Genomic DNA, 26,797 nt, shown 5'->3' on the forward strand with positions numbered 1-26,797 from the left:
TGAAAAGTCCTTTTGCCCAAACTGGAGAAACCTTTATACTCTTTCTTGATAAAGATATGAAGGTCAGACAGACATATTCTAATATCCTAATATTTCTGCAAATGTTTGTCCTTTTTTGTAAATAGATGACTTTAATGGCCTCTTAAAAGCTTTCCTGAAACCAGTAAAACTATTTTCTTGCAAATGTTATATTGTTCACTTAAAACGCTTGAGGTGTGATGATGAAATCTACGGGATAAATGTTAATATAGTTCTTACATTCATTTGCTTCCACATGGAGAACGCACAATTGATTGTTAAACATCACAGATTTGAACTGCAGGGGTCCAGTTACACACAAATTTTTTCCAGTGTAAGTATCACAGTCGTGTATGCTCCATGGTTGGTTGAATCATGTGGCACCTCGGATATGGGGGCCAACTATACAGTTATACACAGATTTTCCATTGCATGGGAAGTCCACACACCTAACCACCACATTGCTCAAGGGTCAACTGTATATTCTCTTTTTTGTTTAACTTTTGTTCTTAATAAACATTAGTTACTTAGAGCCATCTTAGTGTCACAACAAAAGTGAGCAGAAGGCACATAGATTCCCACCTACACACCCCTTATCCCCCACAGGCACAGTCTCCCCATTATCAATACCCCTCACCATGGGCGTGCGTTACAGAACATCAACACATCTTCGTTACCCAAAGTACATAGTTTTCGTTAGGGTTCACTCTTGTCATTCATTCTATGAGTTTGAACAAATGCATGACGACACATATCTACCATTATAGTATTACACAGAATATTTTCATCTCCTTTAAATTCCTTTGTGCTCGCCCTGTTCATCCCTGTCTCCTAACTCCTGGTAATCACTGGTCATTTTACGTCTCCATAGTTGTATCCTTTCCAGATTGTCGTATAGTTGGGATCATGCAGGAGATAGACTTTCCAGATTGGCTTCTTTAGTATTTCATTTAGTAAAATGCATCCAGTGTCCCTCCATGGCTTTCCATGGCCTGATAGCTCACTTCCTTTTAGTGCTGACTACTGTTCTATTGTCTAGATATGCCGATTTAGTTCTCCACTTACCTACTAAAGAACTGTATTTTTATTTTACTATGCTCAAAGGCGCAGTTGAAAGCAGGCAGGAGAGACTGTTCGCTACCCAAGTTTAAAACTGCCTGACTTGAATCCATGGTCTGCTCCTCTAGGAAAAGCAGTAAGAATGGCCCTGCTGTTCTCAAGTGAAATCTTATCTGGCCATGTTGTTGTTGTTTCTTAGCTGCTAAGTTGTGTCCAACTCTTTGTGACCTCATGGACTAAAGCCCACCAGGCTCCTCTGTCCATGGGATTTCCCAGGCAAGAACACTGGAGGGGGTAGCCATTTCCTTCTCCAGGGGATCTTCCAGATCCAGAGATCTAACCCATGTCTCCTGTATTGGCAGGCGGCTTCTTTACCATTGAACCATCAGGGCATGTGATTCCTCCAATTTCTAAACTTAACAACCTACTCAGAAAAAAATTCTGTCAGTTTAATGAATAGAATGACAAAATGTCAGTAAGGTAGCTGGGAGTAATTTGAATTAGTATGTCTTCCCCCAAAAGCTTGTGATTCTCTCCTCCCTTCCCACCAAGAGGTTCAGCTCTAAGGACCTGGTCGTCTTTGGGAAGATGCTCACCCCCTGGGACCCCTGACTCCCCCTGGATACCCCAGTGTGGGATGACCTGTGTGGTTATCTCTGTTGTGTCTACTCAAGGCAGATGTCCATCATCCTTTGCTTTCTGTGATTTCTGATCACTCAGCCGAGCCCCGGTAAGCAGATCTCACTCTGAGAGTGGTTCCAACAGGTTGACCCTGGAACAAAATAGAGTGGACACATGAAATCTTGTGCCCAGCAGATGTCTTGAGCGAGAAACGAGGACTACTTGGGGTTGCCTAGGTGTTTCTCTTAGTTTCAGAGACTTAGCTTCATGTCTTGGACTGGAAGTTAGGTTAGTGCTGCCAGAGCAGGTAGCACCAGACATTTAAATAGTAACAGAAGTGGAGTTAGAATACACAGAAGGCACATGTGTTCTGAAGTTTACCATCATTATTCCTGCAAGCTTCTGACCTTCTGCTCATAGAGACTCGTTTGGATCTGTTCCTAATTTGGACCAAGGACAGTGCGAGGGAGGGTTGGCAAGTCCGTCTTTTCACAGTGAATCTCATGAGACCTCATTGCTACCCCTTTTCTCCATGTAATTACCAGTCACAGGCTTCTCCTGATAGCTTTAGCTTCTCCATGTCTCAAAATTGGGCCTGTCTCAGAATCTTTCTTCTCCTGAGACCAGGATCTTAATCCAGCCTTGGGAGACAGATGACACTTAATAGGCACATTTTTAGGTGTGATTTATGTCACAATTCATATATATTTCCTAGGTGGGGAGGACCCTGAATGTGCTATATCGTTCTGTCTTCAACTTGCAGGTACAAAAAAATGACTTGCTCAAACAATTGAATAACATCTGAGATGTTTCTGCATTACGTTTAGGGCCTTTGTTTCCATCACTGGTTTCAGAGTAAAATTCCTTTAGTGGCCCAGATAGGAAAACAAAGTGGGAAATTTTGACACAGGTCCCAAGACCAAAGCTACCGAAAGGTGCTCATAGCATCTTTCCCCTTCTAGATCACGTGCTTACCTGGCTTCACTCAGTGTAGTCCCAAGCGTTGGCAGGTTCAGAGCATGTTTAAAGAGAACTCATCATTTTTTATGTGATTTATAAAACCCTCCAGGGAATGGTAGAAATCTTCATAGGTAGGAAGACAAATAAGAATTCTTAAATTTTGGAAAATAAGAAGAGTATTAGGTTCTGTGTGTTCCAAGATACTATAGTTGTGACACCTACGCCCCTCACAAAGGATGATCCTTGAAGTTTAAAAGGCATGGGGAAGATTTAATAGAAGTAAAAGAAATCAGTAATTTCCTTCTAATTTAGTAGCCACTCAAGATGCCATAGACCCCAGCAGGAGACTCAGCGTGCGTGCCTTTCGCTTGCCCCGCAGACAGTGTCCACGGACATTAGAGGCAGGGTGTTCTCTGACTCCATGTGGCATTTCTTTCTCTATTTCAAATGTTCTCAGTCTCCCCTGTAATGAGCAGCCTTCGGTTTCTGGAGAGTAATTGTGAAACCACAGCTATTTGACCACCAGGAAATGCTGTCAGGAAGGCTCCTCAGCATTTATAACAATAGCAGTAAAGTCAGATTTAATAGATGGTCCCCAAGATTTCAGGGTCGGAATAAACAAACAGGAAGCCACACGATCAATGTCCAGGCCAGAGAGCAAGAGACCCAGGCAGCGCTGTCTGAACTTCAGCCGTCTTTTGGAAATCGCGACTTTGCTGGGTCCTTTCCTGGGCCGGCCAGAAGAGCAGCGTGGGCTCCAGAGTAGCACTGGCTTGAGAGAACTGGCCCAGAAGCAACAGGCTTTGGCACCTAAGTCATGCCTTGCCCTCCCCATCTGGAGAGCTCAGGGAACAGCCTGGTTACACCTACTGTGGTTGCTCCTGCATGTACTTCCCAGACTGCAGAGCAGCAGCTGCAGGACTCATCTGCTCCTTGATGGCTCCTCAGAGGCAGAACCCACATCTTACAGGTTGTTCCATCCCTGGGTGCTGGTGATATGGTACCTGCCAGGACCTGGAATACAGCGGGTGCAGAGCAAACATCACCAGGGTGAACCTAACGTCAGTGACAAATATTATAAAGAACTTTTGGTGGTTTGAAGCCTTACCCAATTACATGATTTTCCAAACATTATAAAAAACCAGGTATTTTTAAAAATTGTTTTATATTTATATTTATTTATTTTTTACAGTAGGTCCTTGTTGATTATTTTAAATATAGCCGTGTGTATGGTGCTTTTCAGGCTTCCCTGGTGGCTCAGTGGTAAAGAATCCGCCTGCCAATGCAGGAGGCATAGAGATGCGGGTTCGATCTCTGGGTAAGAAGATCCCCTGGAGGGGGCATGGCAACCCACTCCAGTATTCTTGCCTGGAGAATCCCATGGACCGAGGAGCCTGGCATGCTACAGTCCATAGGATCACAAAGAGTTGGACACTACTGAAGCACCTTAGCATGCACACATCCCTTCTTTCCTGGTTCTCCACCAGAGTTGGAGAATGTTCAAAGGATGTCCTGGCTTTGCCTGTGGTTGTGATGAGCCCTGCTGTGGGATCGCGGGGCCCTCTCACCCACACACACCTCACTCACTCTGGGCAGAAGCTTCTGACCACCACGCTTCAGATTTGTGCCACGTAAAATCAGAGCCTAATCTTTAGCCCAGGACGATCAGGTCTCCTCTGTCAGTACCCCGCTGGGCTCTTGGGAGAGATGCTCTTTGAGCCCACGGAGCAGTAGGGACAGGACGAGGGTACGATGGACTCTAGCCCGGCACTGCTGTCTCCCTGCACTGGCCCCTGTTCCTGTCTCTGCTGCTTTTTCCTTTCTGCCTGGCTCCTGTTAGAACAGCAGGCCCCAGCCTTTTGGGTACCAGGGACCGATTTCAGGGAAGACAGTTTTTCCACAGACCAGTGGCAGGGGGTATGGGTGGATGGTTTCAGGATGATTCAAGCACGTTACATTTACTGTGCACTGTATTTCTATTATTGTTACATCAGCTCCACCTCAAGGCACCAGGCATTCGATCCTGGAGGTTGGGGACCCCCGTGTTACAGCCAGTCGGCATCATCTGGTGGCGCTGAGGAGAAAGCATGCAGCACACAGAATGTGTATTGGGTTTGATTTTAGGCTCTAAGATGCGAAAAGCTCAGGTGAAGGACTGTTCTTTACAAAGGCAAAGAAAATCCTCAAGTTGACATTTCTTAGCAAAACGAACATGACCAAGAGAGTATACTTTCTGTAGAAATGCTCATTCACCTGAATAACTTTTCACTCCCTGATGTTTTCCTCTCCAGTGAGGGGAGGAGAGGCAGGGGGTGAGGGGGTGCCTCATGCACGCTGGGTTCCAGCCAGCCTTGGGGCGCCCTTCCCAGAGCCACCACATGTATGCAAATATATATATGTGTGTGTGCGTGTATATGTATGTGTGTGTGTGTATCCCTGACAGACTCAGCTGCAGGGAAATCAGTGGCAAGAGTAATTGCCACCAAGTCAAATAATTTTTTTACACTTGGTGCAGAAAACCTGTTTTAGCTGCTATCTTTGAGATAAAGGAAGTGATTGGCAAATGACTGAAGGTCCCCAGGCTTCCTGATCTTTCTCCCTGGGGGGTTGAACCTTAAACTCTGGGTAAGGATGGGACCTGGGTGGAGTCAGTCCAGCCTCTGCCCTCTGGTGCCTCCCTGGGTTCAGAAGGGCTATCAGGATAGGAGCAGACAAGGACAGAGAACCTTATGCAGAGAACATGCTGGAAGGGTTGATAGTTTAAAGCACAAGCAAGTGGAGGGGGAGGGGGGTAGGAGTGACCTTGATAAAGTCCCTGTCACTGGGTTCCCTTCAAAATGGAGGGGGCAGGGCTTCCCTGGCAGTCCAGTGGTTGAGTCTTCACCTCTCAATCCAGAGGGCATGGGTTCCATCCCTGGTTGGGGAGTGAAGATCCCACATGCCTCACAGCCAAAAAACCAGAACATAAAACAGAAGCGATATTGTAACAAACTCAATTAAGACTTCTAAAACATGGCCCACATCCAAAAGACCTTTAAAAGCAATAAGTGGAGGGGGTGATGGTTTCACCTCTGAGTGGGGTGGTATTAACAGCAGAGTGGCTTCACTTTAAACTGCAGCTGCTTGAGGTAGGCTAAGAGCTCATATGGAAGGTGCTGGAGAGGCAGTGTTAGTGTCTTTCAAGGGCAAATCCCAGGCTCCCTCCATCCTGGTCCAGATGCCAGCATTTCACAGCCACCCCATAGGATGTGGGAGCGGAAATTACAGGTGCACTTGGTTAATTACAGCCCCTCCATAACTTAATTGCAGGCTCAGACAGCCAGGTGGTCATTATTTTGATTGGTCTAATTAGTCAGATGTGTCCATGAGCAGCTGTGTGCCATGGTTCTGGGTAGGTCCAGAAAAGGCGTGTTAGAGAAGCTCTAGCCTTTGGGAAATGTGTCTGCAGATGCATAATGACTTCTTAACAGCCAGTATGAGTAGTGACGTAAGCACTTCACGTCCTGTGCTGAGAGTTTAGGAGAAGAAGTGTACAAGGTGTCTTTGTACAGAAGACTAGCAAATACTCAGTGCAGGATGGGGAGTGGGTTCTGGTTTAGCCACTGATCAGACCATCTCATTAAGTCAGAAGCGAAATTCAGTAACCATTTTTCTACATGGCAAAACGTACAAGAGAGATTGTACCAGACTGTTTTACAGCAGAGGCTTGCAACACTCTTCCCATGGGGAAGTCATCCAGAGGAGAACAGGAAGTGATCCTCAGGGTGGTCAGACCCAGGTAGTATCCTCCAGAGGAGCCCGCCCAGGAGGAGCTCACCTCTGCTTTTCTGGTTCGTGGGGGCCTCAGCCCTGATCTTGCCCTGGCCCCTGCCTATTGGTGACCCCTGAGTGAGCCTTGCAGTTGTGGCTCTTGAACAGACAGCGGTGGGATGTCTGTTTCTCTCCTGGGACCAGAACCCCCGTGGGCCCTTCTGAAGGCCCAGCCAGGACCCACACTGCTATCTGACTGACGCTCTGGGTTTTTTTCTGTCTAGATGAGTTCTGGTTCTCCGATGGGTCCTTATCGGATAAGTCCAAGTGTGCAGATCCTGGCCTGATGCCCCTCCCAGACACGGCCACAGGGTTAGATTGGACCCACCTCGTGGATGCTGCCCGAGCATTTGAAGGTAAAGACATTCAGCCTCCGGGGCTGGGGATGGCAATGCAGGGGTCATCTGGGTTAGTCTTTGGATGCTCTGCACATCTTCCAGGAGGGAAACCAGGGAGTGGCTTGGGCTGAGACTTGGGGCATTTCCTTAGGGAGACCCAGGCATGTGATGAAGTGAGCCCTAGGCAAAGGGACCCCAAACCTGCTGCCAGGTCAGGTACCAGCTGTGGTCTGGCATGAGCCACTTTTCCTTTTCCACCTCTGTTTTCTTACCTGGAAGGTCAAGGTGATGACCTAGGACACAGACGGTGTCTTTCTGCCCAGCGTGATGAGGTGAGACAGGATGGGAAGGCCCCGCAGAGGTCCAGGCTGCCCAGTTTGGCAGGACAGGCTCAGGCCTGGGAGTCCAGTGGCTCAGAGTCCATGCGGACTCTGGTGGGGCCTTCTTGACCCAGCAAGTCTCTCCCTGTCTGGCCCTGGCTTCCCCCTCTAACCCTGTGGTCGGGGACAGTGCTGAGCTGGCTGATCTCTGGGGCCCTCTGACTGCCTCACTGCCTTCCACCATCTCTGATGAATATTTCTGTGAATTTCAGAGGGGAAGCTGCTCCATAGCAAGCACGTTTTTTTCTCCAACCTAAAGGGGCCACAGACAGGGGCCATGCCTGTCTCCCAGGCATCCTCAGGACCTTATGTGTGGACCCAGGGGCCCCCAGTGACAGGGTTCCTGACTTTCTTCCATTTGCTGCCAAACGCTTTCCATGACTACGGCCTTGGCTCCTGGGTAACAAGCAGGATCCACAGAGGGCAGGCCATTCTGGGGCCCGGTCTGGGGATCTCCTGTGTGTCTGAGTTATAGCAACAGTGTTCGCTGCCACCACCCCCAACCCCAGAGCGGGGCAGGGCCACCTGATCAGCTCTTCTCACCCCCCACCCTTTCGCTGCCTGCTCCGGTAGTCAGTCCTCATCACCTGTGATGTGCAGGCTTCAGGAAAGGAATCCACATTCTTTTCCCAGGAGGGACAGGTGCACTTTGCAGTCAGGCTGCTTCAGGTGGAGTCTGCCCGCCCCGACTGCCTCTCTTAACAAGCTGCCCTGCTCGTCACTTTCACTCATCAGCTGGGATCAGTGCCTTTGGTCCTAAGCACCTTTTAGGAGGGTGTCTAGAAAGAAAGTGAGTTAATCCGGGCTCTGGGACGTTTAGCTCTGATAGATGGGAGGAGGAAACTGTTAGGAAGAAATTCCTGCAAAACACCTGCTCCCTTGATGGAGAGAGGACAGCTGTTTTGGACTTGCCAAGTACTTGGTGGAGTTTGCATTTGGATTTACAAAGTAGTTGTTTCGTGTGAAAACTTGAGAATGCTCCTGTCTGCTTGGTAACGCAGAGAAATATTTCTCTCAGCCGGAAGTTGGTTAGAGAGGACTATGAAAGCTCTAGTTATTTCTCAGGCTCCCAAGACTAGCCTGGTGTGACAGAGCCCCAAAAGGCATGACAGGTCTCACCTCTGTCCAGAGCAGCCTAGACAGGAGAGAGCTGCATTTTCTCTAGCATATTCTGTGTACACTTGTCTCACTGCCCAGTGAGAATCTAAGAACTTCTATTCTGTCTTCTCTGTTCCCCCACCGCATAAATATTTGCATAGTACATACCACTCTGTTCTGCATTATTCACATCTTTGTCACTTCTTATTGAGTGATGAGTTTCTTAAGGGAAAACTGTTTCTTAAATTAATCTTATCTTTATTTATCAAGCGCACAGCAAGGTAACCAGATGAGGAGAACTAGTACAGAGGAGCCAGTAGGTATAAGATGCACAGGCTCCCTGCACTTTTGAGGTGTTGCAGCTCACGGCATAGATTTTAACCTCTGAGATCCTTTTGCATTTTGTATTCTTTATTCTGATTTACAACAGTATGTGTGTGGGAATATATGGAAATCCCTCGTGGCTCAGCGGTAAAGAATACACCTGCCAATGCAGGAGAGGCAGATTCCATTTCTGAGTCAGAAAGATCCCCTGGAGAAGGGCATGGCAACCCACTCCAGTATTCTTGCCTGGAGAATTCCATGGACAGAGGAGTCCGGTGGGCTATAGTCCATGGGGTCGTAAGAGTTGGACACATGGACACAACTTAGCGACTAAACCACAACCACCATGTGTATATACATATGTCACTTCATGTCTGTCTCCACCCTTGTTTGTGTCTCTGCTGGGTTCCCTTCTACCTCTGCAGAATAAAATCACTGCTATGAAGTGGGACTTTCTAGGGAGCTGGGCTGTGGGTGGGAGGTCCAGATAGCACAGTGGCACGGACAGCAGTGGCTGGATTATCCATCTGTGGACTGTGGTTGTAATCACAGCCCTACTGCTGGGCTGCAGGCCTTTGGACAAGTCACTCAGCTACGTGCTTTATTACAACACTGAAGGTTGGTCACCAGTTCTCTGAGGTACATACTTGTGCTGGGCTTCAGCCTGCTCTTCTATGAAATGAAAACCTTTCCAGAGACCTGGCAAGGTCCTATCAGCCCTACCCTCACATCCCTTTCATCAGGGTGTTTCTGAGCTGATGTTCGAGGCCAGCCAGGCATTGGCACTGTCAGGAAGGGAGGAGAAAGCAGGGACATCCCAGCTCCCAGTGACTCAGGGCAGGGGTGCCTAAGTGGGACAGATAAAATGTGGGATGCTGTTTGCTCAGGGAGTGGACTTTGGTTCCCTACCCTTTCTGGACTTTCCAAACAACATTCTCCAGAAAATATGGAGGGAGTTGAGGTCATGTTTAAAAGTTCTAGTCACTTTTCAGTGCCAATCCATAGGGTAGTATGCCATCTTGAGACGACAGTCAGCTCAGGAAGATTCAAAAATTTGCAACTCAGACCTTTGGCTACTCAGATTCTTTTGTATCAGTGTCAGCTCCACTGTGATGTAAGTGGACATGGTGGTGACCAGATGTGATCCATCCCCTTAACCACTTATTTTTTATTAATTAGTTTTATTGAAGTATAGTTGATTTAGAATGTTATATTAATTTCTGCTATATAGCAACATGATTCGGTTATATGCATGTACATACATACTTTCTCATGTTCTTTTTGTCCATTGTGGTTTATAGTTCTCTGCTCTATGCAGCAGGACCTGTGCTTTATCCATCCTATCTATAATATAGTTTGCATCTGCTAACCCCAGCCTCCCAGTCCATCCCTGCCCTAACCTTCCCCCGACTGGCAATTCCTAGTCTGTTCTGTATGTCTGTGAGTCTGTTTCTGTTTCATAGATAAGTTCATTTTGTCATATTTTAGATTCCATATATAAGTGATACCATATATTTGTCTTTCTCTTTCTGACTTACTTTACTTAGTATGATAATCTCTAGGTCCATCTGCGTTGCTGCACATGGTGTTATTTCATTCTCTTTTATGGCTGAGTAATATTCCATTGTGTATATGTACCGTATCTGCTTTATCCATTCATCTGTTGATGGATATTTATGTTGTTTCCATCTCAGTTGTCATGAATAGCACTGATGTGAGCATAGGCATCCCTTAAAAAGAGAGGTCTTTACCGGGATGACCAGTTGCCCTGCTTGTGACTTTATCTTTCTATACCAATTCTCAAAGCTGTTCCTGAGCTAGACTCAACATCATGAAGAAAAGATAGTTCAGAAAGCCCCCATGTGCCTATTTAATCATTTCAAAGTAATCAAGGCAGTTCAAGATGCCTTACTGAGCTCAGACCCCTCTGGAAAAAGTCTGGGCCCACACGTGATTAGTCAGCCCATTTGAAGACAGGCTTTAAAAAATGGAATGTATCCACTGGGTTGAGATACCATGAGCCTTGTATAATGCCATAGTGTCATTTCTCCCTAGCAAGCATGACTCTTCCCTGCTGTTCTGCCTCATTTATGTCCCATGCCTCAACACGTGATGTGTTGCCCTTCATCTAAGAGCTAAAATTGACACTAGACACATGGGTTTAAGAATTTGGTTTTACTATCCTGTGCCAATTCCTATTTCCTTTGGTGTTTTAAGTGAGAACTAACATAAGTGAACGTTATCTTCAAGTAGTGCAGACGTGGGCTTCCCTGGTGGCCCAGCTGGCAGAGAATCCAGCTGCAACGCAGGAGACCCCGGTTCCATCCTGGGTTGGGAAGATCCCCTGGAGAAGTGATAGGCTACCTACTCCAGTGTTCATGGGCTTCCCTAGTGGTTCAGATGGTAAAGAATCCGCCTGTAATGCGGGAAACCTGGGTTCAGTCCCTGGTTTGGGAAGATCCCCTGAAAGAAGGCATGACAACCCACTCCAGTATTCTTTCCTTGAGAATCCCCATGGACAGAAGAACCTGGCGAGCTACAGTCCATGGGGTCCCAAAGAATCAGACACGACTGAGTGACTAAGCACAGCACAGCCCAATGCAAAAGAACCTATACATTGGCCTGATCCAGTCTGTTGTGACCTTGTCGGTTGGAATTGGAATTGCACCATTTTGTAGATTAAAGGAAACTAAGTGTATTCCTGAACTTCTCAGTTTTCAAATTGGTATTGAAAACTTGCTTTGTTTTTATTTTTTTTAAACTCAGTTAAAAGGGACTAAAACAGTCATTCAAAAGAAGCTTCTAAAAGTGTTCCTAATTTTGTATATGGGCTTGGGTTTTGTAACCAAGGAAAAAGTTTCTATCAAATATGAAAAAAAAAAAAAAAGAATACAGCAGCAGTACCAAGTTAATCAGCCCCAGTCTTGGTTGCTTAAGCATGTGTGAACTCTCCAGGTACACAGGGTACTCTCCGGGTACACAGACGATAACATACACAGTGTTGGAGGAATTACAGATTCTCCAAGCATCCTGTCCACAGTTTCCCCAGGGGGTCACTAAGAGGAGGTGCATTTCCCCACACTTCCCTCCACAGGTGTGAAATGGGAATTAAGTCAGAAAATAGTCGCAAAACATAAACCAAAAACTTTAACAATTCAGACAGTTCTAAATATTAGTCTAGTGATAATTGTGCTCCCCAGGTAGCTTGGCAGGTAAAGAATCTACCCGCAGATCAGGAGATGCAGGAGACATGGGTTCAATCCCTGGGTCAGGAAGATCCCCTGGAGAAGGGAATGGCTCCCTACGCCAGTATTCTTGCCTGGAGAACCCCATGGACAGAGGAGCCTGGCAGGCTACAGTTCATAGGGTTGCGGAGAGTTGAACATGACTGAAGCAACCGACCACAATTGTGCTAGGAAGAATTAGGACTGTGGTAAGAGTATCTTTTTCTTTTCTAGTAAGTGAAGATGAAGAGCTTGCCTAGTAAAGTCTTTGGACTACAGCAGGGAGTAGGCCTTAAACTGAAGAACTGCTTCAGAAACATATTTAAATGGAAAAACAAAGTGAAAATTAAGTAACTGTACTTCAAAAACATTCTACAGAGGTTGTGAAAGAAAACAAAAAAAAAAAAAAAAAGGAAAGAAAGAAATCAAATGATTTTCTTAAAAAAACTTGCAATTGAAATTTCTGTGCAGTTTGTAAATTTAATTAATGATCATTTTTTCTTTGAATATTGGTAAGCCAGTATAAATTGGTTCAGAAAATGAACACATAAGTGAACAAAATTAGAAATGAGGAAGGAGATTAGTATTGAATACATGAGAGATGATAACATGATTAAGGAATGTCACTTTATTCCTATGTAGGAATAAATCTGATGAATAAGATAATTGGATATTTCCTGCAAGAAAGTTGGGGGGAAAGAGCATGAGAAACAGTTAAGTAGAAGTCAGAGTGTGGAGGGCATTGAAAAAATTATGCAAGAATATTTCCAAATCCCAAATATCACCCAAAACTAACGTTTACAGTTAATTATTTTCAAAGTTTCAAAGAGTGATAATGCCCTTGCATAAATTTTTCTTGAAATGTATTAGCAGCCTCATTGCATAATAGGATTTATCATAGCACATAGAAAAGAAAAATTGTAAGACAATCTTAGTCATTAATGTTGATGTGAGACAGCTTAGACGAAGCTCAGTCATAAATTGAAAAAATATTCATTGTTATTAGCAGGAAGTTAGCTGGCTTAATAAAAGAAAACCTTTAGTTATAGTAAGTTATAATAGATGAAGTCATTAAAAGTTGTCATATCAATTTCTCAGAAAGGATATGTATAATAGAATTAAACCTATTTCTAATAAAAATTAAGAATTGAGAGATACTTTCAAACCCTGGTGAAGAATATCAACTTTATTCCATATTACTTTTAAAGGTTCAAGTATAGTTGATTTACAATGTTATGTTACTTTCAGCTGTACAACAAAGTGATTCAGATATATATATTATATATGCAAACGTGTGTATAAATATTTATTTTTTCTTTTTATACTCCTTTCCCTTATATAATATTACAGGATATTGAATATAGTTATATAATACTATATGAAATAACACTTAATGGGAAAAAATTTTTTAATGTTTAAAGTGTATCACTTAAGTCTAGAGACTAAACAAGGTTATCCTCAGAGATCATGTCCTTTAATTTTGTACTGGAATCTAGTATTCAAAAGAATAAATTTTGAAAGTAAGGAAATATTTGCATATATAATTCTATATCTAGAAAATATAAATCAAAAAGAAATTATTAGATATTATAAAGTAGGTATTCTAAAATATATTTCATATTTTTATAAGCCTCATTTCAAAGCATTGTTAGCATTTTCAGTTATCTATTTCTGTATAACAAACCACCCTAAAATTTATGGCTGAAGACTCTAGTTTGTTATGTCTCGTGATTCCATGGGTTGGCCAGGCTCAGCTGAGTGGTTCTTCTGTTTCCTGTTTCTTCCGTTGATGTCAGTCATGCTAGCTGTATTCAGCTGGAGCTCAACTGGGTCTGGAGCATTAAGGTGACTCCTCTTATAGGCCTGTACCTGGAACACTGGGATCTGGCTGGAGCCTTGTCTCCAGCAAAGTAATTGTACTTCTTCACATGTGACTTAAGGAGTCAGGAGAGCATAAGCAGAAGATATGTGATGTTTCAAGACCCAGAGCATTATATCCACCACATCCTATTGGGTAGGGGAAGTCCAAGGCCAGCCCAGATCCCAGGATGGAAGTAGGCTCTTCCTACTGGTGTCAGGAGTGGCACGTGCAGCCATCCACATAGCAGTCATAAAGGACACCTTAGCAAGATCAGAATAAATTCCTTGGGAGTTTACCCATCGTTGGAATCATAAGGAGAGAAAGCGCTGGGCACTTTGAAAAGTCCTGATATATGGAAGGATAGGAATGGATAGAAGCACACAGAAAAGATGAGAGCCTTTCCTGAGTCAGTTCACAGGTTTTGTACCATTTCAGTTCAAATATCTGTAGGATACTTGCATCCATTTGGAAAATAGATGAATAATGGTCAACAATAAAAGTTTACTGTAAGTCAGTCATAATTAAAACAACATAGTAATGATTCAAAAAATAGAAATTAGTCCTTTTGAAGGGAAAAAAAAAAAGAGCCTAGACCAAAATCTGTGTATATTTAAGAGTTAAATGGGAGTGGGGTGGGATTTCCATACTCCATTTGGATTTAGGAATTGAAAAAGTTGATTCTAGAAAAGGTAAAGACAAAGATTAATGTTTTAGAAGCATGCCAGTACCATAACTATGGATTTTTGAGAGAACATACAAAATGTAATGGGACCAGATAAAAGTATTTAAATCTTTTATGAACCTGGAAGAGAACATTAAAGGGGGAACTGGGGAACATGGGTAAGATTTGTAATAAATTTGACAGGTGAAACCTAAGTGTCTCCAGTGAATGAAGGAACATGAACCCAAAAAAATATCAAATGCCTGAGAAACAAATGGTCAACGCATATGACACATGGTCCAAAAGAAGGATGACACAATAAGTAAGGACTTGAAAAGTGTTCAGCCACACATGCAAATGTAGACAATAATGAGCTACCTTGCGAGTATGAAAAACCACACAGCAGTTCTGGATAGTTATGAAGAACACTCTCAGCTGGTATCGTTACAAAGATTGTAAAACAATCCATCTTTGTGTTCAAGCAGTATGACAGCATATAACTAGAGCCAGAAAATGTACCCACTCTTTGACCAGAAATCTCACTCCTGAGAACTTGCTTACAGGCAATGATTCAAAAGAATAGAAAGCGTTCAATACAGAAATGCTATGCAGCGTGGTTAAACATTAATTAATAAGTGAATAGATGGGTTATGCAACTCTGCTCCAAAACCAGTATCTAAAAATTGAGAGCTTCATAAACTTGTGAGAGAGAAGGTGAGTCAAGTGCAGAGTGCTTTTCTCACCAGGGTCCACGGCTGCCACTCCCTTCTCCTGTAATAGTTTAAAAACTGGCTGAGTCCCAGTCCTGGCTTGCTGCCATGTGGGCGGTTGTTTTGTTTTCAGGGAAAGGGGTGAGATGTGACCTCTGCCCATCAGAACTCCTACACAGCACCTCTCATCAATGTTATTATACACTGAAACCATCATCTGTCACCTTTGCATGCTTTTCACTTCCTTTATGTATGAAGTGAAAGGACAATGTAGGGTAGAGAGGGACCAAATGATATAGAGAGATCCCATCCCCCCAGTATGGTCAGGTGAACAAACCCAACTAGTAAAGCTGGCTGTGGGTCCGACAATGAAACAGGAGAAGGAGAGTGGAGTCTTTTTAAAAGTCCTAGGACTTAAGGTAGTTCTCATTTGTCATAATATCAGGGGTGGCCAATTGGTGTGTTCTTGGGCATTTGTTAAGTGGATGATGTTGTCTTAAGTGGAATGAAGCGTTAAAGGCAGCGTTATAAACTGGTGATCAGAGACTGGATGTCAGTGTCCCACACAGCTCCCTGCAGGCCTTTCCTCCCCTCGGGATTTCAGCTCTTCCCCACTGGTAGTAATTATTGCAAGCGGATGTGTGAGCTACTGGCATGTGCAGAATTAACTCATTTATCAGACACCACTGTGGAAGTGAAATAGTTCATGTAAGTGTATTTTCTGGAAAAGTACAAGTTTACACTTTTATTAGGTTACCTATGCCCTTGGTTTCTTAAACAGAGCATGAAAAGCATACATTTTAAACAAATTTTTAATTGGAGGATAACTGCTTTATAATTTTGTGTTCATTTCTGCCATACAGTGACTCAAATCAGCCATAAGGGTATGTGTGTATATATGTATATCCCTTCCCTCTTGAGCGTCCTTCGCACCCACCCCCAACCCACTCTTCTAGGTCATCACAGAGCGCCGGGCTGGGTTCCCTGTATTATATAGCGAGGTGCGCGTGCTCACTTGTAGCTAGAGAGCCCCAACTTTTCTATAAGGTGTAGTGTAGAAAAGACATTAGAGCAGCTTTGTTTGTGGAAATGGGTTTCACTTAATTTAGCCTCATACATGCATGTCCTGTATGGCATGCATCTGGGGCATATCTGTTCTCCTGTTCTGGCTCTCAGCAGACATGGCTAGTTGATCAGAGCACTCATCCCTCACGAAGCAGGCTTGGCCTTATGGGGTTCGTTGCTCCACACAGCTGGCCTGGGGTCGTGGGGATTATTTGCAGGCAACTGTTGAGTCAGCCGTCTCAGCTCAAGACTGATATGGAGGAGCCTACTGACTGTGCACCCTCTTGTTCAATGCTAAATGCACTAAGATGAGGAACTGACAGTAAACAGCAAGGCCCTACTGTGTAGCACAGGGAGCTATATCCAATATCCTGTAATAAGCCATAATGGAAAAGAATATCTATGTCTGTGTCTGTATATAACTGAATTGCTTGGCTCTGCAGCAGAACTCAACACAACATTATAAATCAACTATACTTCAATAAAATAAACTTTAAAAACAAGAAACTGACATTGCAATCAGGTTTTTTAAAGATGATTTCAAGGGAAAACATGTACACTGTGGGTAATTGGATCCTTGCTGTGCTCACCATTTACATGAAGTGCATACTCTGAGCCTCCCTTTTTCTTATAGTCTTGTCTGTGCCTTTTGGTTCAATGTCAGTAATTTCTTGGTTACTGAATATTTATTATTACCGAAATAAGCTCTGGAGGAATAAAGCTTCTACTGGAAACTGTCACTAAATTAGCCATTTTACAAAGTAGTTTAGTGTCTGTACTTAATCAAGTAGCATTCTAGTTGCATTTTAACCTCCCAAGCTTTTTGGATTCAAAGTGAAATCTTCTTTGTGAAATTACATTGTTGGCAAAAGTCTATTTTTGGCTTCTTGCCTCCTGACTGGTAGGACCTCGTTTCTCCCCAAGGAATGTTTGAATGGCTGCCAGTAGTAAGTTCTGTTTCTTCAAATATGTGGGTATTTTATCAATTAAGGTAAAAATAGATGAAGCAAGCCAAGATGTTTTCATTGAGATACTTAGACTTGATGATCAGAACCAACTATATTAAGAAAGATAGAAACTAACTGAATTATCACTGGGTTGCATAAAATGTGGATGAGTCAACAAAACTCTCTTAAAAAGTGAGAAAAATAAATTCTTTCTTTTCTTTCATTCCTTTTGTTCAGTAGTTAAATTCACTGTGAAATAAAAAATGTGTCTGCTGTTTTTTTTTTGTTTTTTTTTTTTAAGTGGTAATCATTTCCTGATTCAGAGCTGTCACAGGACAGAGGTTATCTTGGCACCCTGACAGCCCAGACCCCCCACCCTTCCCCAGAGCCACTGACCCCCAGCCTGTGCGCCCATCCTTCCTGCCCCACCTCTGCTGGTCACATCTCATCAGGCTTTGTAAAAGCAGGCAATGCCCAAATTATGCTGTTAATCTTTTTTCAAAAGCTTCTTTATTTTATATTGGAGTGTAGCCAATTAACGATGTTGTGATAGTTTCAGGTAGATAGCAAAGGGACTCAGCCATACACAGACATGTATCCACCCTGTCCCCAACTCCCCTCCCATCCAGGCTGCCCCATGGCGTGGAGAAGAGCTCCCTGTGCCTAACAGTAGGACCTTGACGGTTATCCATTTTTGCTATAGCAGTGTGTACATGTCCATCCCAAACTCCCTAACTGTCCCTACCCCCATCCTTCCCTCCCCAGCAGCCATAGGTTCATTCTCTATGTGCTGTTAATCATAATTAAATTACCAATTATTTCATCAGATGTATAAATCCTACTAGTCTATCAAATTGGGAACTTGGCCATCTCTCAGGAACATATAGTTGTAGAAGGTCTGTCATCCTATAGAAGGTGCAAAGTGTGGAATGGGCCCTTAAGCCTTTCCGGAATGTTGATTGAAGGACCCCTGAGTACCTGTCAGCAGGCATTGAGGAGTCATGATGGAGGAAAGGGACGTGCGGCTGGGAACCTGCTGTATGCTCCTTCAGGTGGGGTGCTCAGCACGGCACCCTGGCCCTGCAGCCTGGCTCCTTCCAGGGCTCCTTGGCAGCTCCACCATCCTCTCTAATTCACAGGCTGTGTGGGACCCTCCAGAAACCACCAGCAGGTAGCTTCATTAGGAGACGCAGCCAGCAGCCAGGGGGAGATGTAATAGGTTAAATTAAGCACAGAGCACCCATGTCACGGACCCCAGTGTGGTTTCTCAGCCAGTAATCAGATCATGTGAAAAAGCGGCAGCAGCGCTAACGCACCTGCTGCCTCCCTCAGAGTCCAACCGCAGGTGCGCTCGGGCACGGCGTGTGAAGGGGGAGTCAGCGTGGATGATGGGATGCATCCCTGGGCCTCACCTCCACCTTGCTGAAAAGCAGGGTTTTCTCTGCATGCCTTTCAGCATTTCTGGGCCAGTGTTCTTGTGTTCAGCCCTCAGAGCTGGGCCAGTCTGGTGCCCATTTCAAAGAATATCACCTTTCCTTTCCTGCCCAGCTCGACATTCAACGTGAAGTCACTGGTGCCAGGAACAGAAATGGCCCTGTGCTGTTTGGGGGTGGGGGCGGGGGGACAGAAAGTAGTCATGCTGATCATTGCTACCCGTGCTGCAGATCTTCCTCTAAGGGTGTTAGTGAGAATATTTGCTAATCTCTCTCACTACCAGCATCTTCACCTTCAGGGAATGGGTCATTCAAGCAGACCCAAAATGCTCACACCTTACTGCAGCTGGATTGACCTCTGTGTGGCATGCAACTTAACTGTTGTGCATGACAGCCGTGTGTCCAGCCAGGACCATCACGTGTGAAACGTACACTCTGACCACATTCTTTGGCGTTGTATTACAGCCTCTCAGGGGCAGTTCTTGGCTTCACACAACATATACACACCGGCAGACATGCACACACTTACACACATCTGCAGATATGCACACACGTATACACATGTGGCTGTCTCACACCCACACATCTATTTTTCATAGGACCCGTCACCTGAGCCTTACATGTACCCAAGAGGCTCTCAAGTGAGGAGAGATATTACTGTTCAAAGGAAAATTCTAAATCTTATTTCAGGTCTTGACTCAGATGAAGAACTTGGGCTGCTCTGTCATCACACCTCCTATCTAGGTGACTGTTTGGGGCTGACTGTGGGTGCTCCATCCTCCATAACCTTTCCTTTCTGTTTCGTTATCTGCACGTGTGCATGGTTATAGAAGCGCAGAGGGTTGGGGATGCACAGGGTGACATGTCCGGGCCATCGTGTCTCAAGAATGCTCTCCAGGTCTGGAGAGAGGTGCCTCTCCTGGGTTCTGTTCATCACCCAACGCTGTTCTTTCGCACCCAGTGACAGCTTTGGCGTTTCTTGGGATGTGCACAGAAGAAAGATTGGCTGTAGCAAACCCAGTGTCTGCTTGTTATCCCATGGCCGTGGTGTCTGTGTGCCATGCAGCCCAGCAGGACGGCCGATCTGAATGTTTGCTGATTGTCAGCAGCTTGCCTGAGTTTGTTTTTCTTTGTTTTCTTTAAAACAGGGCAGTAACTGGTCGGGGGGAGGGGCAGATTTTATTTAGAAACTATTCATTTCCACCAGGAGACAGTGCCTTGCAGCTATTCCTAACTCTTCTGTCTATGTGTCTCCCCTCCCCAGACCAGAGAGTGGCGTCCTTCTGTACCCTGACAGACATGCACCCCGAGCAGGACCTGGAAGGGGCCCAGGAGCTGCCTTTGTGTGTCGATCCTGGCAGCAGCAAAGATTTCATGGACCCAGCTGGGTATGTGACCCCTGTGGTGTGCCTCCTTCCCATGTCCCAGGCCCCAGCAATTAACAGAAGCTCAGCCCAGAGCAGCCAGGAAACTGTTCCACCTGTCTTCACCTAGTCCTGAAGGACCCAGAGAAGGGACTGAGCAGGCCTGACTCTGCTTCCTGCCCTGCTGGGCTGGATGGAGCTTGTGCTCCACGGGTGAGCCCTGCATGCCAAGACGTGTAGCCCATGCCCTGGATGGTGAGGTTGAGCTCCCGAGTGGGAGGGGGTGGCCCCAGTCAGTGTCTGCCCCCTGATCACGGCAGCAGCACTGGCCAGGGACACCTTGCTGACCACCCTTGCTCTGCCAGGCTGCACGTACTCAGCTCCTGAGCACACATGCTTCCCTCAACCCTGGGCCTCCACCCAGCCCCTCACCTGCCACTGAAGTGTGCCAGGAGCCAGCTGTCTCTACCCTTGTGTTCTTTTTGTTCTTTTTTTAAAATACTTCTTGCTGTACCACACAGCATGTGGGATCTTAGCTCCCCAACTCAGGATTGAACCCATGCCCCTTGTATGGGCAACACAGAGTCCTAACCACTGGTGCACCAGGGAAGTCCCTCTGTCCCTGTGTTCTTGATGTGTTCATCACCCACAGAGTGTTACTTTCTGTCTGAGTGCTATCCACTCCTAATTCCAACTCTTCTATCAACTTGAGTGATCAGCAACTTGCATGTTCATCTTGGTGATGAATTCCTTGATACTTTCTTAATAGAGAAAGGCAAATTGGGGAAATTGAGTTTCTTTGGTTCCCAGGACTTGATTCTGGTCTGCCTAATCTTGGCTACCTAAATGCATTTAGATCATCTTTTGTTTTCTTGTCAATGTATATGCCGATAGAGATTCTGAAGCCCCTTTTAAGTCAAAAGCAACCCAGGAGGGATTTTCCACCAAAGCAGTGACATGTTGACCTGCTACATCTGACATAATCTTATTTACTTCCTTGCTGTGCTCTCGGCACATGATAGAATGTCTTGCATGAAAACATTGCCAACTTTCTGAATGCCCTGGCTCGACTTCAGCACTCTTGAGTTGTTCTAAGTCATTCCTTCCTTGCTAGGGAGCGGTCTCCATCCACACTGACTGGGAAAGTCAACCAACTGGAGTTGATTCTTCGGCAGCTGCAGACAGATCTTCGGAAGGTAAAACAATCAATTGGAAGTTCCTGCTCAGAACTCTGTCTCTTATACAATCAACCCCTTTTAACTATTGGAATAAAAAGAAAGACACTTGACAACAATAAGTGCCCTAATCAAAGCCCAACAGTAAATGGGAATGGAGACACCCAAGGTCTGACTCCATCTCTTGCCCACAACTACTCTATTTTATTGTAGGAGACACAAGATCCAGTAGATCTGACTGAACGAGGATGTGCCTTTGGGTAGCCTGTCTTCAGAGTAAGGAAGACACGCAGCATACTAGCATTTGTCAATTCAGTGGATTATCAGTTATGAGTTGACCTAAAAGGAGTTAGTTGGTGCCAGGAAACCTGGTCTCCCCAAGCTTTTGTCCCCACAGTGAGTCAGCGTCTTTTCTACCCATCAACCTGTGTGTGCTCAGTCCTCAAAAGACATGACATTGTTTATTCCTTAGACATTTGCTGAGCTCTTGTTGAATTATCAGTGCCGGCTGGGTAGCTGCTTTGCTCTCCAGGAAAATGAAATGGGGTACAGTAGCTGGAGGGGGATAGTCGGGTGGGGAGGGTTCTGTTGGTGAAAGAAGGGAGAACTAACAGCTGGCCTGAATGCTGGTGGAAATAACCCAGTTGGGAGGGAAATAATGGTGGGAGTAAAGAGTGTAATGTCCTAAGCCTAACAAGGAGGGTGTAGCCCCAGATGCAAGTAGGGACTATTCTCAATAGTTACCAGAGCAGAGTGTGTGTGAGTGATTCATACATGAGTGCAAGTCTACCTCAGAGATTGCAGGTTTGGTTCCAGACTACTGCAATAAAGTGAATATCATGGTAAATTGAGTCACATGAATATTTTGGTTTTTCAGTGCATATAAAGATTATGTTTACACTGTACTGTACTGTAGTCTAAGTGTGCAATAGCATTATGTCCACAAAAACAATGTACATAGCTTAATTAAAAATACTTTATGCTAAAAAGTGCCAAAACAATTACAGTAGTAGCACTGAAGATCAGAGATCACCATAACAAATGTAATAATAATGGAAAAGTTTGGAATATTGGGAGAATTACCAGATGTGACACAGAAACATGAAGTGAGCAAATGCAGTTGGCTAAGTGGTACTGAGAGACTTGCTAAATGCAGGGTTGCCACAAACCTACAAATTGTAAAACACTAGGCTGCAAAGCCTAGTGAAATGAGGTATGGCAGTAGTCCAAACAGAGACAGGTTGACAAAGTTCTCCTCTGGTTTATTTCTTTATTCCAGAACTATGGGTGAGCAATGGGAAAGAGGGTGAGAGATATCAGGATGGAGGGAGGGTGTAGAATGGAGGGTAGCTGGGTATTTGGTGGGATTGTAGCTTAAATTAGATGTTTCCTCCAGCATGGTTGACCAGCTGTCCAGTTTACCTGATGGGTTTAGGACACAGAACTTTTAGAGCTGACACTGGGAACATCTCAGACCAAGTGGAATGGCTGGTAACTCTGTTTCCCGATAGGTGTTGAATAATTGGAGAGTTGAATTTAATCAATATTAGAGTTATGCAGTTTGTAAAGGATATGATTAAACTGAGGGACTCAGTCTAAGCTGGGTGAGAAGGAATAATGTCCCTGCGGTGGGTGTCAGTGGACAGTGACCATAAGGCAAGACTGGTGGATTAAGATCATTTTTGAGGGGTGGATACTGGAGAAATTATTTTAAAAAGACAACACGCAGTGATCAGGCAGTATGGGCTTGAAACATTTAGGAACATGTGCAGTTATCAATAATAGCTTCAAGGTCCAGGATATGGCTGGGGTGGGGTGAGGGGCAGTGAGGAGGGTGGGCTTAAGATCACAGAAAGGCTGAATCATATGGAATGTCTGTTGGGTCTTGAAATCATTAACAGACATGATGAATGGAGAAGGAAAGAAGAAAAATGAACCATGTTCTAGAATCTTCCATGATGGGAAGGGCTGGAGATATAGCTGACCATGGCAGAGAGCAGGGGTGCCAGGTCTTAGAGCCAGTGTCATGGGATTTTAGGGAAGAGCAATCACCTGCCGGGGCAGCAGGGGCAAGGTGTTGGCCTGCCTTGCCTCTAAGCTCTGTGCTCTTCAGAACAAGCCCTTACCCTTCTGAGCTGCTGGGAAAGCAGCATCCCCAGGAGAGAGCCAAGACTCATTTACAGCTGAAAATGAAAGGAACGCTCAGGGAAGAAGGTGTTGAGAGTATAGAAGGTTTTATTGACAGGACACACTCGGTGGGTAGAGGAGAAGGACTGGGGGTCATGAGAGGCTGGCAGCTGGGCTGCAGCAGGGATGTCTGACCTGTGTTGGGCATGAGAGCCCCAGAGCTTGGGGAGAACAGGAGCTTGAGCCTCTTGTGACCAAGAGAAGGCCAGACTTGAGTGGGCTAAGTTAGCAACCAGTCCTAATCCAAGCGTCCTCTGGAGACTGGTGTCTTTGTTCAACAGATGAGGCAAGTGGTGTTGGGGACGGGTTGTGGAGGGACAGGAAAAAGGAGCAGACATCAAGGACAGGACCAGACATGCTGAGGGGGCCAGTCTCCTGAAGAGCCTGAGCTCCCAGCTCACTGCTGCAGGTGTGTCTGCAGTGTTGACAATCAGGTCACCTCTCTGTAAAAGCAGCACTCACCATAAGGATGACCCCCCACCTCCTCTTCCTCTCTGGGTCAAGCATCCCTTTCAGCATTTGGGAGCTCAAATTTGTGTTGTACATTTTTCTTTACTGTCTATTGGAAACTCTGTATGTGATTCTTCAGAAAAATCTTGATTATTTGAACAGTTTTTAGTGGCGCACTTTGAAGGTTATTATGGAAATACAGCTTCCCAGGAAAGCTTTCAGATGAGATGAGATGGTGAAAACCAAGCCCACAGTCAGCAGCTCTGCGGATTCTGACTTGGCCAGTAAGAAGGCATGCTATGGAAGCTCTGTCCTCCTATCCAAGGCTACACCTCTTCCCAGGCCCCCTTTTTCAGAGACAGGATGATAGAAACTGGTTAATCACCTTCCTGTATAACAGCTGTCTTGGCTCCTGTTGGGAACAAAGTGGGATGAAAGGAAAGAATATTCTTAGTTACTTATTCTCACCCTCATTTTTGGAGAAGCCAGAACAGGCAGTCAGATCCCCTCTGCCCCCAAGAAATGAATAAATAAATCTATAAAATATATAAATAGGGATAGAAGTGCTCAGACTGCAGCCGGTAGGAGAGACTGTGTCTAGCAAGGGCATGACTGTTTGTCTCCATCCCCCTCTCCCAGGAGAAGCAGGACAAGGCAGTGCTACAGGCAGAGGTACAGCACCTGCGGCAGGACAACCTGCGGCTGCAGGAGGAGTCGCAGACAGCTGCCGCCCAGCTGCGCAAGTTCACAGAGTGGTTCTTCAACACCATCGACAAGAAGCCGTAACCAGGCCGCCACCCACCTCGGGCCCCTGGGGAAGCCCGGAGTCCCTTCATAGTCGCCAACATGTGGTTTTTTGCTGTGCTTCTGGCCCATCATAGCTGTGTTTGCTGTCCCACTCTGTCTAGCACCATGCCCCCAGCAGGACAGGGAGCCACCGTGTGACCGCAGAGAGCAACACCCGTGAAGATGAATGTAACGCTGGTGTCGAGATGAATGTAAACTCTGGTGTCAGTGTGGACCTTTCAGGCTCTGCTGAAATGGAGCTCTGTGTGGGCTTACCTCACAAGGGACGATGGTTGGGCTTTATGTATCAGGTGACCCGGTAGAGATATTAAAGCAGATTACCATAGTTTGGGCTTTAGAATTGTAAAATAAACATGAGAACAAATAATCAGACATATACTTTAATGTTAAAGGTGCTCTATTTTTTTGGATGTACAGTAGTTTTATTTCCACAGCCACATTATCATAGCAATAAGAAAGAAGCAGATGAAATAGTTGGAAAAGCCGTGTCGGGGCAGGGGGGACAGAAAAAGCACTGATGTGTCTAACACGAGTTCAAATGCAGTTCCTTTAGAGACTTATTTATTTGCAGGAGCAAACGGTGCCTGAATATTAACAGTGTTCTGATTTAAAAAAAAAAGATTCATATGCCTTGTAAATGGCTCACTGAGTAGTCACTTCAACTCTTAGTTCACTTTTGTATAGTTAATGCTCTGTTGAAAAAAAGCGTCAACCTGCTTACTTACGAGAGCTCTCCTGTGTGCCGTGAGCCAGCGGAATCACTTGTACAATGCCAAATTTGTTTATCTTTGTACAGAAGCTTTGATGAAGTGTCTTGTATTTAACACCCTTATTTAAGCTTATTTAACCTTAAATTGTTAATTTTATAAACTTTGGTTTCACCTGCACTATGACGGAGGGCAGTGTAGGTGGCAGAGGACTCAGAAGAGGCTGAGCTTGCCAGAGCAGAGTGAGGAGCGGGGCCGGACCTTCTAACAACTGGATGCTGCTAGTAACAAATTGTTTGTATTGCTTTACCATTTTTAACTGTTCTATTTGAGATGAACGTACATTTTGCTTTTTTTAATAAATGTTTAAAATGAGTCCACACAAGGAACAGTGTTGTCAGGTGACTGCAGACTTTGATGCTCTGATATGTCAACAATCTGAGTGTATGAGGATTTATTCTGGGTCATTTAGGACCTTAATCTGTACTGAGTACTACGTAGCCTTCTTACAGAATCCCAACCTGATTGAAAGTAGAGTTACTAGTAGCGGTAAATGGTTGCCACATGCCAGACCCTGTTCTTTGCACTTTTCATCCATCTCATTGAACCCTAGCATTACCCTTCGTAGGTAGGTGCTGGGATTCCCATCTTAAAGCTCAGTAAACTGAGGCTGAAGCCAGGCAGATGCTTTTGCTTTACAGGGTAACCAAGCAGATACAAAAGTTGATGTTATTTAGAGAAAACAAAGGAAGCTGATCGAACCTCCCTGAGTGGACCGTCTTCCCACCTCCCTAAGCCATACCTACAGACAAGACCAGAAGGTTTCTCTTTGATTTTTAGTCATGCCACATGGCATGTGAGATCCTAGTTTTCTGACCAGGGGTGGAACCCATACCACTTGTACTAGAAGCACAGAGTCTTAGCCACTGGACTGCCAGAGAAGTCCCACCAGAAGGCTTTTGTTTTGTTTTTGAAGAAATACTTCTCTGTCTATACTAGGGCTTCTCTGATGGCTCAGTCTCTAAAGAATTCACCTGTGATGTAGGAGACCTGGGTTCAATCTCTGTGTTAGGAAGATCCCCTGGAAAAGGAAATGGCTACTCACTCCAGTATTCTTGCCTGATACTAGCAATGAATGAATCATCTCTCAGGTCTTCCCCCAAAGGCCATGCCAAAGAACACGACCATGTGTTGGCCTATAGGACTTTTTTTCAAATGAATGTTTCCAGTCAGCAGCCAAGCTGTAGAAAATCACTGTCTTGCTCCCATTGTGCATGTAGTTTTGAGCAACTTGATGTCCTCATGGACACTTGTTAATTACAAAATGTACCCTTAGCAACTCAGCACAGTTTTCTGTATGGACTTACTATGTATAAACTCATTAAATATTAGACTGTATCCACTAAAAGTTATTTTTATTTCAGAATAAGTAATATCAAGTGGGTTTTTCCCTAACCATATGCAGTGGTCTATTATGTGTTAAGGCCATTTTCACATATGACAAAGTTAATTCTTATTGCATAGGCTTTATCCCACTATTCTCAGCCTTAAGGAGCAGGTTTATCATTAAAAATATAAATTACTTTGGGCATGGGCAG

The 26,797-nt window shown here is 44.8% G+C and overlaps 1 protein-coding gene across 9 annotated transcripts in view; it reads left to right on the plus strand.

Moving 5' to 3' along the window:
* SIPA1L2 (signal induced proliferation associated 1 like 2) overlaps positions 1-25,584 on the plus strand; it is a 234,655-nt gene extending 209,071 nt beyond the window's left edge. For 8 of the 9 annotated variants that reach the window (XM_061161477.1, XM_061161485.1, XM_061161482.1 and 5 more), the window contains 4 exons: positions 6,693-6,824; positions 19,774-19,897; positions 20,988-21,069; positions 24,325-25,584. In XM_061161477.1, coding sequence (XP_061017460.1) covers positions 6,693-6,824; positions 19,774-19,897; positions 20,988-21,069; positions 24,325-24,471 — 485 coding nt within the window. In that variant the 3' untranslated portion in view covers positions 24,472-25,584. The remainder of the gene's footprint in view (positions 1-6,692; positions 6,825-19,773; positions 19,898-20,987; positions 21,070-24,324) is intronic. The other variant, XM_061161484.1, reaches the window with a different exon arrangement.
* The last annotated feature ends 1,213 nt before the right edge of the window (positions 25,585-26,797 follow it).

The sequence above is a fragment of the Dama dama genome, chromosome 15 (genome assembly GCF_033118175.1).
Source record: "Dama dama isolate Ldn47 chromosome 15, ASM3311817v1, whole genome shotgun sequence".
In the NCBI taxonomy this organism is placed as follows: domain Eukaryota; kingdom Metazoa; phylum Chordata; class Mammalia; order Artiodactyla; family Cervidae; genus Dama; species Dama dama.